At 34.5% G+C, this 15,664-nt stretch overlaps 1 protein-coding gene across 5 annotated transcripts in view; it reads right to left on the reverse strand.

Moving 5' to 3' along the window:
* STXBP5 (syntaxin binding protein 5) overlaps nt 1–15,664 on the reverse strand; it is a 102,400-nt gene that overhangs the window by 34,840 nt on the left and 51,896 nt on the right. For all 5 annotated transcript variants that reach the window (XM_042884128.1, XM_042884113.1, XM_042884137.1 and 2 more), the window contains exons 8-15: nt 14,804–14,927; nt 13,425–13,503; nt 7,269–7,423; nt 6,153–6,225; nt 3,812–3,959; nt 3,298–3,365; nt 2,338–2,378; nt 347–567 (exon numbers count right to left, since the gene is read on the reverse strand). In XM_042884128.1, coding sequence (XP_042740062.1) covers nt 347–567; nt 2,338–2,378; nt 3,298–3,365; nt 3,812–3,959; nt 6,153–6,225; nt 7,269–7,423; nt 13,425–13,503; nt 14,804–14,927 — 909 coding nt within the window. The remainder of the gene's footprint in view (nt 1–346; nt 568–2,337; nt 2,379–3,297; nt 3,366–3,811; nt 3,960–6,152; nt 6,226–7,268; nt 7,424–13,424; nt 13,504–14,803; nt 14,928–15,664) is intronic.

The raw sequence follows: 15,664 nt of genomic DNA on the forward strand, positions 1-15,664 counted from the left end.
TGAAGTCTTTGAAAATTCTTTGACTGTATCTCACTCACTTGTTTAAACTGTCTGATGCAACTAAGCTTTGACACACACTTTGCATTGAAAGTTAGAACAAAGAGTTACTATTGGCAGCAAATCTGAGAGGCAATGAAAGCCAAAGTAGTGATGTGTAACTTTCATTTTTGCTGAATTTGCTAGTTTACTACTTTTCTTTCATAGAAAAAGAAATTTATTAGCTTTGAGGAGATTTTTTCGGTACTTTTGAGTAACACAATGAAAACAATGAAAAGCTAAATCGCTATGACAGTCTTATTATAGAGAAATCTTATAAAATTGAAAAAAAAATCTTTATATAAATTACCGGAATGACTTCTGTTGTCACTTCCTGCTTGCTGAACCTGTAGATAATGACATGTGCAGAAACTCCAGCTACACACAGCATTCTACTTTCTGGACACCACGAGATGATCTGAATAGCATATGGATCTTCATCTACTATATCTGTGTTTGGCCTGTCATCCTTATTCCGTGATTTTTCAAATACTTTGGCTGTTTTTAGCTTATAGAGTACTTGCAGCGTTACTAGGAACAATTCAAAAGAAATTAAAATTAATTTCTATTTAAACATATATTTATCTCAGTAACTTTTCTAATTTAGAAATTTAGCTTCACAGAAAACATCTCTTTGTTTAGCAAAGGAGGGCAGAGAATATCTGAGTTGATACCATTCATCACAACTTGCCTAATGCAGGATCAGCTAGTTAGAAAAAAAAAATTCCTATTTAAAAGAGATGTTACATTTAAGTTAAAAACTAAATCCTCAGTTTCACAAGTTTAACTATAATTAGGTTCTCTAATAATAACAACAATATTTAGTGACATTTACCATATCTCAGCTTAGCCTGTAGCACAAGAAGTAAAGCTCCTTCCCTTTCTGCTTACAGTATTTCAAATCCATGGCCTCTTTCCCATGTTCTACCAATTTTTTTGAATGACCATTGAGCAGAAAACAAAATGCAACCTTCTGATGAATCCACATTTTTCTTTAGAGTGCAGTTTCCAGATCTGTCCTAATGAGTCCTTACCACAGTTTAAAACTGTAAGAATTATTTGATCTTCATTTTAGTGATATTCCAATTTATTCACTCTAATTATTATTACTTGTGCAAACACTGACACTGCACTCCCATAGGCCTCCAATTTTTTAACAGATTAAGTTCTGAGTAATATTATTCTCAGTTGGAATTCTTTCTTCCAACATTCTTGAAACTGCCTTAGTGTTGCTTTCAAACTTCACTGGCACAGTCTTGAGTCAATCATCCAAACACTTGACAACAATACTAATCACACCCTTATGTAAATCTAATTTATCCTTATTTCTCTTATGCAGTTTCATCTGAATCAAATTTTCCAATTCATGTATAAGGCTGTACTGCTGTTAAAAATTAAGACAGAAGATACCTGCAGCTTCTCCCTTAATGGGATTAGTAATTTGTTATTAAAAGGATAATAATTGGCTTTAACAGAATTTGCTTTAGACAGATCCATGCTGGATATTATTTTTAACTACAGATAACCAATTATTTTTTCCAAGTTCCACCCCCAGTCCAAACAAATTAAGGATCTACAACACTCCAAATACACCTCTGCCCAGTTTTTAAACATATATTGCGTCTGTTCTCTCCCACACCCACATACTCCTAGAGCACTTTGGAATCTCACAAGTATTCCACAAGCTTTCAAGGAAAACTGGTAATGATTCCAAGATTGTTTCAGACAGCTTTTAAGTCCTAGGAGTAAGTTTAGTCAGAACCAGATGATTTAAAAACATTTAACTCAGAGTCCATTCCAATTTGAATTCTTACTGAATTTCTCACTCTTAGCTCTGTAGATCATTAGATGTAATTGACCCTTTAACCAACGAGACAGGCAAAATGGTTTGTTCTGTGGTCAAAAGAAGTCAATTAGAGCACCAATTACAGCAAATTGGTGTATATAAACACAACTCTCTTCCTTTAGACCGCAACGAACAACTTGAATTTAATTGTACTAAAAAGGAATACATCTGCCTATCTGCATGTCTGCATGTACGATAAACTACCTTTGAATTAAAGCAAACGTTTTCTTGCTAGCTCTTGGACTACTAGTGCATTTTCACTGCGATGGAATAACTGAGAAATTATGTTAGCATTATTTTAATTTAATTTGAATCAAAATTTTATAAGGAGTTGACTGTACATGGGGCAGGAATTATGACAATGACTGATTCACAATTACATTTAATTAGACAAATCTCCTCAAATTTAGAAATCTCCTGTTTGATAGAAAAAAATTTCTTCTGAAAAAACTTACTTGCTGAGGCATCCCAAAACTTGATCGACCCATCAGCATGCCTACAAAATATTAAAAAATTCATTAGATCAGAAAATTGTTAGTTGGAGCATTAGACCTCTTTGCTATTAACCAATTAAAAATATGACTAACATTCCATTTTTATTACTTATTATAATGACACAGCATTTTAATAGCTTACTGAAAACCAGTATTTTACAAACACTTGCCCCAGTTAGTCAGAAGTGATAAACTTATTTCACTGGTTCTTCACTGAATTCCACTGCACTAATATTAATTTACCACTTTAAACTGATTTGAGTTACTCACATTTCTTGCAAGTAGTTCAGAATAATTTATGACTTTTATTTTTGTTTTTAAACATATGTACCTTATTTGAAGGGATACTCATAAAGCAGTGCCCAAATTAACTACCTCAGAGCAAACGTCATCTAACTTATTTATTTATCCTTGAAACTGGATTTCTCAGGATTTACTCTCAAAGTCTCTAATGTGTAGTACAAAGTGACAATAATCTGCAGGAGGGCTCATGAGTTGTTTGAAAAAGAAAAAAAAAAACACAAAATGTAGTGGTGGTCCTTTACACTCCTTGCAGTAAAGTTAGAAGGATCCATCTCAAAGATAAAAATCAACAAATCAATAACAGGTCAATGGACTTCCTATGCTTTAAAACAACTCAAATATTATGCAGAAGTTAACAACAAAGGAGGAGTTTCTTCCACGATATATTGACTGCAAGCAGACACACTCCTAACACCACATCAGAATAATAATTTATATAAAACACTGTCACAGAGTTCCTGTGTTTCTTTTCCATGCTTTGATTGACTTTCTTGTCAAAGCATATGGATTGTCTGGTGAACATCATTTCTTAAATCACTGCACCACTCTTGGAATATTGTTTTCTATACAAGGACCAAAGGACCAAAATACACATTACTGCACTGTGGTGTCACTTACCCTGTAATTATTATCTCTGGATAGCTCTGAGTAATCAAACCCCAGTTGCCTCCACTGATAGGCCATTCCTAGAAGATTAACAAATACAATACAGGGAATAAATATGGAAATATAGGAGAGTAATGTGAACATTGAAACAAATACACTGAGGAAGAAAATATTATGCAGTGCAGAGTTAAATCACTGAAATTTCTACAGATACTGCAGATTTCAGAATTTCAAAATTTCTGAATTTATTAGACATGTTTACTGCAAAGACAAGCCAACAAGTACTGTAAGAAAACACCCCTGCACCAAGAAGTCCCTTAGCTTCCAGTGATCTGGCTATCGACAGGAGCACACCAAGGAAAGAATGACTACAGCATGACATATGCTATAAACCCCTCCAGACATCTACTAGCTAAAGACAGGATAACTTAATCAGATGAAGCTTTGGTCATAGAAGGACCATGCTTATCCTATTCAGAACAGTTGATTTTTTTGTATTTTCAAATACATGTACTGGATGTTGTACCTTCTTACTGTAACCTTGACGTTTCTGTCGAGCGCCAACTGAATAGAGAGCAGGTATGAGGTCAACAGGACAATCAGCAAAATATTCACAACAGGTAACTGGAGACTCGTGTATTGTCAAAGGATAGGGATTCTCAAATATAGGGTACCTTTAACAGATGAAAGGGGAAGAAAGTTAATCTAGGAAAAAAAATTATTTTAAATGCAGAATAAGTGAAACACTGAAGAATGCACTCTTTTTGTACAGAGGACAGTAAAAGCATATAAAATTAAATTATGAATGAATGTATTAAGCAACTTCATTAAACACACTATCAAGATAATATAGATCTTGAAACAGAACCAGCATCTTTTACTCTTTCTAGAACATGTTTAGAACATTGTTATTCCCTTATGTTTCCTATTTTAAAAACTTTCCTATATTAATGGCTTGCGGAAGAATTTAAGTTAACAAGTCTTAATTGTAATAACATGAATCACAGAATCACAGAATGGCCAGGGTTGAAAGAGACCTCAGGGATCATGAATCTCCAACCCCCCTGCCATATGCAGGGCCACCAACCTCCCCATTTAATTCTAGACCAGGCTGCCCAGGGCCCCATCCAATCTGGCCTTGAACACCTCCAGGGATGGGGCATCCACAACCTCTCTGGGCAGCCTGTTCCAGCACCTTACCACTCTCTTTGTAAAGAATTTCCCCCTGACATCCAACTTAAATCTCCCCTCCCTCAACTTAAAACCATTTCCCTTGTCCTGCTGTTATCTACCTGCTCAAACAGTTGACTCCCCTCCTGTTTGTAGGCTCCCTTTAAGTACTGAAATGCTGCAATGAGGTCACCCAGCAGCCTTCTTTTCTCCAGGTTGAACAAGCCCAGCTCTCTCAGCCTGTCCTCATAGTGGAGGTGCTCCAATCCCCTGATCATCTCTGTGGCTCACCTGTGGACCCTCTCCAACAGCTCTCTGTCTTTTTTGTACTGGGAGCTCCAAACCTGGACACATTCTCCAGATGGGGCCTCACAAGAGCAGAGTAGAGGGGGACAATCACCTCCCTGTCCCTGCTGGCCACCCCTCTTCTGATGGAGACCAGGACACCATTTGCCTTCCGAGCTGCAAGAGCACACTGCTGGCTCATGTTAAGCTTTTCATTTATCAAGACCCCAAGGTCCTTCTCTGCAGGGTTGCTCTCAAGGACCACTCCTTCCAGTCTGTACAGATGCCTGGGATTCCTCCTGCAAAACTCCGCACTTTGCCATGTTGAACTTATTTCTACTCTGCAGTCTATCCTTTGAATAGGAGAAATCTACTTTTCCCTTTGTATTATGCTGTTCCTAGACAGGAACTCGTCCAACATATTTCATAACCTGCCTGCAACTCCAAGGTCACTTTCTGAAAGTCATAGATAGCAACTTTTGGTTACCAATTAGAAATAAAAAAGCACACATACTCCTCAACTCCAACTGGGGAGTGATAGAACCTTCATGAGGAAAAAAAGGTAAAGTAGAAAAAAAGATAGTAAAAACAAACAGTTATATGTATCTGTGCTCAAAGGACATTTCTCTCCAGTGAAATGCATACTATACTTTTTTTTGTTTGTTTGAGAAAGGTCAATCCTTTCAATTCCTTTAATAGAAAAATTAGCAACAACAAATGATTTCACATTAAGCTATGTTGGAAACTAAAGATTCTTCTAAAACAGAATGAAAAACATGTTCATTTTTAACAAGAAATAGTAAAATCATACAACAGCATAGGACATTACTACATTAAAAGATCTCTTACTGCACTAAAAAAAGAGGGAATTGATGTTACTATTTTAATTTTGTAAATATCTCTATACAAATCTTGTATCTGATAGCTATTGCATCTGTGGTGAGTTGCTTTTAAGCAATAAGTAAATCTTCACTTAGCAATATTTACAATTATTTATGCGAGATAACAAAATTCAGTGTCAACCAAATTAACCCAACCAATCCCAACACTGTCGACCATGATCCATTCCCAAAATTCTGTGCAGTATTTTGCCAGCCAATCTCCTCCCATCACACTATGAACACAATTTAAAATAAACTGTAATAATTAAAAAGCACCAGTGATCTGTTAGTAATTTCTGACAATGAAGTTTGGAAAACATTAACATTCAACAGAGTATTCAACTCACATACTACATATTACCTGGAGAAAAACTGATCTAAAAATATACTCTGTTCTGCTGAAAGAAACTTATACTTTGTATTCAAAGTTTTAAGTTCTGGACATGAGAGGCATTACGGTGGATTGAAAATTTGAAGAGCAGAATAATGGACTGATCAGACAAAAATACCTAGAGAATACAGGATTCTTACCCATTTTGTGCAAGGTCAATCAGCACTAAATCCTTTTCTAGGAGAACGACTACAGCATATGGCTCCTGAAAGTCTAAAAACAAGAAAAACTGTTAGATATAAGTAAACATAGCTCTTTGCATACACAGTCTCAAGCACGTGATTGGTTCTTGCAGTTGATCAAAAGTAGAAAAGTGAACTAAATGACTACATAGTTTGTAAAGACATTAAAACACTCTCTCCTAACACTCCAAGTTAACATTAGAAAAGTCATACTCCACCTTTATCTAGCTGCCCTCAATTCTCTTCCAGTTTGTTAGAACCATTTGAATGGCTCGAATAACAGGAAAAGGACCATGCAGATGAACTCATATAAGCAAGAGAGACACAATTATCTAACAATAACATTTCTCCAACCTTGAATTGTTTTTCCTAATTCAACAATAGTGAAATTAATCACTTGCAGTAATGAGTGAAAGACAGATCACATAACATTAAAATAAGAAAATCAAAAGTTTTCAAAGTTTGGCTTGCTGTCTTTCAGAATGACCTCAAATTCCAAGCTATGGAGTTCTAAATACTTTGATGGAAATTGACAGCTAACAAGATAGGAATCAGAAATCATAGCACTAAAGTGAGACGGTTACCTAATCTACGACAAAAAAAAACCAATCCTCTTCTGCAGGAGAGAGATGGTAAGTTAGTGAAGAACATAATGCAAATATTGGAAAGAATAATACAGAAACTAAATTTAAGAGTATTCCACAAATGATGAGCAAGATTTAGCATTGACTGGAAAGGTCTTACGTACACTAATATTGATGAACACATCTGCTGCAATAACTGCAGCTTAAAATTGCAATGATGCTATGTCTGCATATGCTTTAGTTTAAAGGAAAAGAAAAAAACACGTAATTAGCAATCAGTATTTATCTAGAAATAAAAGAAATTTTATTCTAAACTACTCCGACGCTGTGGAAAGAAAAACAGATCTCATATAATAGGGATATCAGATGTTGCTGCTGCACTCTGATTCCCAGAGGTAAAACAGAAAGGCAGTAATAAGGAATACTATGATGGGATAAAACTCCAGACAGAAGAGGTTGAAGTACTCAGAAAAATCTTCACAAAGCCTACCATTAGGATATGGTGTTTCACAGAGAGTTAGAAAATCAACAATAGAATAATCCATTTCTAGCACAGCAGTACTTTTCCCATGCATAACTGTTAAACAGGGTCTTCTTCCTACGGTATCGTATGACAAGCCTCCTGAGAGAATGATGAAAGGCTCCCTGGAATAAAACAGAGGTATATACCGTCAAACCAAGGTAACATGTAAATAAAAGAGATTGGTCAGTTTCTGAATTTTACTATAAGGTTATAAAGAGATATCGTTATGCAGAGATGCATTAAGAATAATGCAAAACTGCTCTCCCTGCAATAACAGCTCTCCACACAATAAGAAGTGAGGGTATATTTCAAAATTGAAAAAGTTAGAGGCCTACTACAACCCCTGTCATATTTAAGACATCTCTTCCAGGCTCTTTCCAGCCACTCATTTAAACTCATCCTAGCAACTGTTTGCTAAGATGAGTTCATTATTATTTTTGTTAAATCTTACAACTGTATCTCTTCTATTGAACTGCAGTTTCAGATTTGCAAACAGCCACATTCATTCATAACATCAAATATTCCAGCAGGATCAGAATCCCAAGGATTTTACTTTTTGTATGGAATGACCATAAAGGTTGAAATCACAATATTTCTCAAAAAGTGCAAAATGATTTTGTGGTCACAATAACGTGGGTACTTAGCAGAAGCAAGCAGCTGTTTGGCAAACTTCAAAGACCTTTTAAGAAGAACATAAATAAATGCCTTTACCTCTCATCACACATTCACTCTAGACATTTTATCTATTTTTCCCCTATCACTGCGCACTAAATTGATTGAACTATTTCTGTGTCAAGCTATACTTCAACTGTACTTGACTGACCAGAGAGAAGCAAAAAGATTTCCAGTGTTGATGGAAGAGGTTACAAGCTTCCCTTTGTGTATATATATATATATATATATATATATATATATAAATAAAAGTTTTACATAAACTTAATATAAAATGTGTTCGCATTTTTTCTAACATGCAATAATACACAATTTATTAAAATAAAATGAAGTACATATATTTATTATTTTTTTCCTTCATTTCCTGTTTACGAAAAAACCACCAATGATTTTAATGTTGTTTGATTAAAATAGGGTATAATACCTTTTAAAGAGAAGAAGGACTACTTACAGGTACATAGATGCTTAAGAAATTACACTTAATTGACAACTTCAATTCTAGGATATATTTCTGAAAGAAAACCAGGCACTCGAAGGGTGCAATTCCTCACATGTACTTTTAAACACACTTAAGGGGAGCAGGAATCTTATCCTTTGTGTTTGTCTTAAGTGGAAAAAGTCAATATGCCAAGCTGGGGATTATTTGTGGGGAAAAAAGATATCCTGTCCTGCTGAGAAAGTGAGGCCATAGAGATGTATTATGTTTCTGTGTTTCCCCACAGCACCATCTTTTCCATATCTAACTGGCTTTCGCTGGTGTTTCAAAGAAGCGTGATAGATTTGGTATATTTTCTTTATAACTGTACATGAAGAGTTCTGTTTATGCACATGCTGGTCCTTATGACTTAAGGGCCTGGCTAAAATAGGCACTCTGGTTGCACTACTGAAGGCAAAGCAGGCTGGGACAGCTTTCATTTTTTCATTATTTTGCCACTTGTCTGATTTTTCAGAAAGCATTTTAACAGAAGAGTTAACAGGATCAAAGAGTTCCATGAACAGATCTCAAAGGAATGACCATAATTTTGACTATGGGTCCACTGATTTCAGGATCACATCTCCATCATGAGCAGAAGTGAAAGCAGTAAGCAAAAGAATAAGGACAGTGCAAGCATTTTCCTTGAAACTTCAAGTGTTCGTTTCACCTCAGTTTCTCATATTGGAACCTCATACAATCTTTTACAATCACGTCCGTAAAGTAATTTCAAGAGGAAAAACTTTAAATTAACCAGATATTTTTCAGGGTGACAACAAAGAGACATCACTAGTGTGATGTGCTTGCAGTATCTCCTTTTACCGCAATGATTCACGGAAGTGTTTTCTCTTCACAAAATGCTTTAGTTTTATTTTTAAATAATGCCATCAGGACCATTTGCAGTAAGAACTGGATCTGTGGATCCACCTTGATCAACTAACAAAACCAAAGTGAAACATTCCAGTTTCTAAGTTTCAAATATAAGAGTGAATATGACATGCCAGTTTCTGCTAGTTTTATTTCTCAAGTTAATCAAGTTGCTTTTGGCAGGCTTACTAAAGATTGTCACCATGAAGCAAGGAATGGAAGAGTTAAGAATAGATTACATGGGTTTTTCACAGATGAATCAAAAAAATCAAGTTGACTTTAGTCTGCCAGAAAAACTAACAGGTTTATGAACTTTACATATTTTCATGCAGCCACAGATTTATAATCAACACAAGCAGTACATCTTTGTATTAAATGCTTAGAGTGTTGTCCTTCAGTTGTGATACATATTAAAAGCACTATAAATAATATTTAATAAAAACATGATCTAAAAGAAAATAATTGTAATTTACATAATAGATAACTACATTTTACTTACCCCAAAGCATAGAAAATATTTAACAAGATGGAAAACATTTAACACAACAGACGGCTCTACAATGAATGGCTCTATATCATTTCTAGAGGCTGATAATACAGATTCCTCTTTCAAAAAAATTTCTGCTTCAGCAGGAATGAAAGCAATAACATTAATTAATTCACATTAATTTGCACATCAGTTAAATATGTAGAATTTCTTGGGGAAAATCCTGCAAGACATCACTATGCAAGGGGGAAACATTTCATGAAAAATAAAATTCAAAACCAACAGGATTAGATCTTGCCATATCAAGACAACTAAAATCAGTAGCTCACAATCCTGGAACAACGTTTTTGCTCAGTTTTAGAGGTAAACTATTAAACTGTTAAACTTCAGTCACTTCAGGCAATCTGTATCAGTGTCAAATCATAAAACCATGACAATCAGTAATTTGGATGTGACATAACATTATATATAGATGGCATGCCACTGGTAACAGCTAGTTTACTTTTCAAACCATGGGTGAATGATCTCTGTTCTGCTCTTCTACTGTTTCTACATTCTGTCAAGAGGTTACTCTCTAATTGTAAAAGTGGAAAAGTCTGCAAGAATTCATTTAACTTGGAAGTCTTAAAAGTAGCAGTGAAAATAAATAAAAATAAATAAATAAAAAATAATAAAAAAATAAATTCGTGTTGGGAAGTGCGTTGTTTTCAAGCAACAAGTTCAGAACACAGAATCATACTATTCAAGCTAAATTCAACAACTTCTACTTATCTGATCACCTTTCATTATTCTTGTAACCTATGAATCCCAATTATACACATTTATCTTCCTTAAAAATGCTGTCAATCGCGACAACTACATGAACTATCAATAGAATGCCCTCTGATTATTTTTATGGGGATACTTACAAGCTATAATTCCTATTAACAGAGCTTTAGTAGTGAAGAATAAGCTGTAGGAATTCCACCATAATTCTAATATCAAACAGAGTGAATATAATGAAGAACTGACTTTGGGGCATGGGAATTTAGTGTCAGGAAGCTCATGTGCTTTGCTGGATATGCTTTAGACAGAAAAACACACAAAGTCATCTCAGAAAACTCAGAAGTTAGCCTATCTTAAGAACCATCACTTCAAAAATCAGAATATTTTGATAAATTTAATCAGCTGGATAATGATGATATTATATTCCACAATTGGAACATTTTGCCAGTTCACTCTAAGCGCACATCAAGAATTTGTCTTTTCAACTCCTGTCCCAGGTACAGAAGGATTCTTAATAGTAACCTTTCAACAGATAAATATTCTCTAAAAATAAAGCTACAGACATACTACTGTTGGAGGTTAAACAAAAGCTAGATTTTGGAGACCACAGACAGTATATCCAGTGAAGTGGGAGAAGAGACCCCCTCAGCTTGCCCTCCTGTTTCCTCCACTTCAGCTTCATGACATTGTGTGTGTAGGGGGGAAAAATGTTAGAGAAGGCATTAATAACAGCTGCAACAATAGAAAGGACAGTGTTTATAACTTCTAGTGTAGCCTGTAAAATCAGTTGCTTCTTCCTTCTGTGTAGTTCTGGACACCTTTTCTAGGAAAAAAAATGTTTATTAGAATTGAAAGCAATAAATAAAACAATTACAGGGAACATAACATGAATTGTTATCTACATGTAGTGATACTGAAACACAAAACCAGATCCTAGATCACTCTGGATAAGGGAAAAGCAGGTAAGAATGGATGGTAGAAAGATGCTTCATGTTGAGCACAGATAAAGCAAATGTGGAATATCTGCTGTTTTTCACAATACAGAAGTCACATGGAATAATTTAAGTACTCATTAAATTGTACCTCTTATTAGCTTATGTTTTTTTGTTTTGTTTTGTTTTCTGATGAATAGTTAGAGCAGACTGCTATAGAAGCAAAAGTATTTTCTTTCCGTACCTAAGTACCTGTGTGACCTGGATAGGAACAAAGAGATTCTCTGCAGAACAGAACTAAAGCCACGAGCAATGAATGACAGTGCTTAAGCAAAAAATTACAATTGCATCATGTTTTCACCTAATCTATTTCCACTGATAAGGAGAAAGACTATAGAAACAGGAAGGACTGAAAGGCAGTTAGCCAAGCTTGAAAATTCTTGTGAGATTACAACTAGAACTGAGAACTCGAAGTGTGAACTCCAAACGTAAAAGCAATTGAAAAGATATTTCCAGTACATTACTTCCCCATCATAGGAAAAATGCTGTTATTCATGTATTTTGACTAAAGTTCTGGAAGAATATCAAAACACACGTGATGCCATAGATTTAGAAGCCCACCAAAGATATTAAAGAGAAATGAAATTGCAATTCATCCAAACAGAATATTTTAATGCACACCAGAAGATGAGAGGTGTAGCAGAAAAAAGTCTACACTAGGAAAAAGTGGTCTCAGCGGACAACTACATATTCTAAAAAACTGTACTAGAGTAAATGTCTGTTTAAAACTGTTTGGAAAGTCAACCAGGCTTTTGACTGCAAAAATTTTAATTCTCTGCAGTTGAGACTTTTTTAGGTTGCTCATATTATTACTTAAATCAACTTCTGATTGTTCACTTGAGAAAAATACATATACTTCAGAATACTTCTGCTGGCAAAATATGACTTTTCAACTGCTCATGGATATTCAAACATCTAAGCAGAAACCTTAAATTTCTCTCTTTTAGCAAATAAATTAAATTACCTCTCTTTTAGCAAATAAAATTACACACAAGTGTAATAAATAGCAAATAAAATTACACTGATAGTGTCTGTGTAGGTATACTGAAATATATCTGAAATCAGGTTTACATCAATTAATGATGTTCTATAGATCTGAATACCTGGAAATCAAACAAAACAGTACATAAAAATACATAAATTCAACATTTGTAAATAGCTAGGCAGTCTCCAAATATATTTTATCCTTATACTGCACTTTTTACTCAATCATTTTAAAGCATTTTTGAACCATAAAGAAAAGAAATCCCATGCAGTTAATGAAATTCTTCAATCCTAATTGCAGTCTTGGTAACAAACCATGCTACTCAAGATACTGTAAATTCCATCTGAGCCTTGTGTTGCATTTACTGCTTTGTTACATTTTCAATGTGCATAATTAAGCACAATTCACTGCATAAATTACTGTACTCTCCCAGAACAGCTCCATCAGTAACATTTTAGGAGAATGCGGGGAGAGGAATGTGTATTCAGAATTTAGAGCATCTGCAACAGGCCACTATTTTTCCCAAGTTCAGCTTTTCAGGTCTCTGCATTTCAGTGTGTTCTGTGCTTTATCAGTCTTTTTTTTCTTTAACAATAAATGTTCTCAGAAGACTGAGCAAAAATACCTAGGAGTTAGTTCTAATAACATAGAAGAAACGTGTAAACAGTAAACCAGCAGTATTGTCACCTAACTTTTATGTACTGTGTTCACATTCATTCTGACAGTTTATTCAGCACTATCTGATCTACCAGAACAATTTCAGCTATTTTTAACCGTAGCTCAGTGCCACCAGGATACACATCCCAGCAACTGGGAAACAAAGGACATTGTTAGAGAGAATTTATTTTATGTATGTAAGCTTCATATAGAAAACAAGTCTTACCCAGCTCTAGTTGTTTTATATTCCACCTTAAGAATAGGCTTGCAGGGCTCTGGCTTCTTTCCATCCTTCAGCTGCTTTCCTAAAGAGATTTTTTTCTTATATTAATCTTACCACTCCATATCATGATGACAAATTATGAAATCCACTTTGCAACTTACAAAGTAGAACATTCATACAAACATATATCGAACACGTGGCAGTGATAGAATATGCCTTGAAATACCATAAAAAGATTGTTAAAACTGTCACATCACATGAAATATTTATATATATATACTTCATAGCTTTTGAGTGTTGTGAAACACTGGCTATCAAAAATATAATCCTCAAAGTAATTTTACAGTAATTTGAAATAGCAGAGTGATGTATCTCATGTCTACTGTTTTGCAATTAAAATTGCTCAGCTTAGAAGTTGAAGTTTATTATGAGCACTTGAGTTTGAAAATGAAGGGTCATTCTTTCTGTACTTGTCATTATTAGCAACTAAAGCTTCATATTTAATTTTTACAAACTCCATGGAAAATTTTAAGTATGGTGTAAATACATGAGCTCTAACTGCACATTGATAAAAGTTGATGCAACTGTAAAATTCTGCAGAAAACTTAATTTGCAGCCCAATACCAAAATAATATAGGATAACAAGGAAACTAAAAGCAAAAGCTTCTTTTCTCTACTCTGATCCTCAACCACTATAGTAAGCAGGGACTTGCTGGAGTCTCAGACAAGTAAATCAGGATGCACAACTAACCTCAGAGATATCTCCACCACTGCATTCACACTTATGAGTCTGAGGTAAACGAGCTGATAAAACATGACTTAAACACGTACAACAAGCAGACCTCACATTTGTATACAATTCCTTTAAAGAGCAGAAGCATATTTCACAGCACAACACACAATGTTAACCTCTTAAACTAAAATTAACACAGAATTACCTGAGAAGTGTGAACAAATTACCAGATGCTAGTCTTACTCTGTTACAAATCTTTCAAAGAATTTCTATGGTGATACGTTTAATCGTGTAACAGATGCTTATTTATTTTTGGTAATGCACATTTTAAACAACATCTGGGATTGCAATGTTAAGCAAAAAAGAAACTTTTTCATATTTTGGAGAGCTAACTTCATGATCAATGTCACTGTGTAAAAATCAACCTAAAGTTCAGAGATTCAGATATCCTTGCATTGATTTGAACTCCCATTTCACAAAAACTAGGTTTTGTGTAGGTGTTTGGTTTTTTTCATATGAAATCTATCAAAACTTGATATGACAAAAAATTTACTTTCACTGCAAAATTTAATACATGGCTTTTAAAATGCTTCCATTAAAGTTAAGATCTCGTTGGGTCCTAAGAGCTGTCAAGCATTTCCAATCTTACCATGTGGAGTGATTGTCTGGAATGGTTTGGTGGGAGATTTTACGTTCCATATGGTCAAAGTACCATCTGAGTGACTACAAATAAACTGTTTTCCTTCATGATGCCAAGCCACAGAGTGGATAGCCTATGCAAGAAAAAAGATAAAAAAACAAAACCACATAAGACTAGTATTTTAGTATTATTTTACCCTTGCTCCTTCCTTGATGACACTATGCAGCAAAACAAAATTAGAGAAAGTATTAATTAAATCATATTGCACTTAGTATATACTAAGATTTCAGTGCTGCAGTAATTCAGACTTTCTCCATCATGTAAGCAGCCTTCATTGCAATAACATGTTTAAGTATTGAGCAAAATGCCCATACTAAGATCATCTTGATGAAATTATTAACTTAAAGCTTTACATATAATTTCGAGATTCCTATATGGATGTGCACAAGAGCAAACAACAGCTGAAAACACAAGTAAGACAAGAACAACAAGAATTGAAGTAATGACCTATAAGATTTTTCAGAAGAAATTAAACATTTCAGCTTTAGATGATGAAAACAAAATATTAGCGTGAGTAAGCATTTTGATTCAGCAATTCTGAGGAAGCTACTAGTAAATCTTATCACAAATACAGAAATGTCTTTATGTAAATAAAATTAATAAAATTAAGAAGGGAACAATTAGCCACTGCGCATGAAACCTTACTGCAGAAAAACCTGATACAGTGAAATCTACTTGCTGCCTTTACGTAAGCTCAGATAAAGCAAAGAGATTAACTAGTAAGATTAAATGATGGTTCCCATCTCTGCTTCCAGTATCTCTGCCAGTAGATGAAGACATTATGAAATTATGAAAATATATTTAGTTATA

The sequence above is a fragment of the Lagopus leucura genome, unplaced genomic scaffold, assembly GCF_019238085.1.
Source record: "Lagopus leucura isolate 7727_CA_CO unplaced genomic scaffold, USGS_WTPT01 Super-Scaffold_73, whole genome shotgun sequence".
Lineage (NCBI taxonomy): Eukaryota > Metazoa > Chordata > Aves > Galliformes > Phasianidae > Lagopus > Lagopus leucura.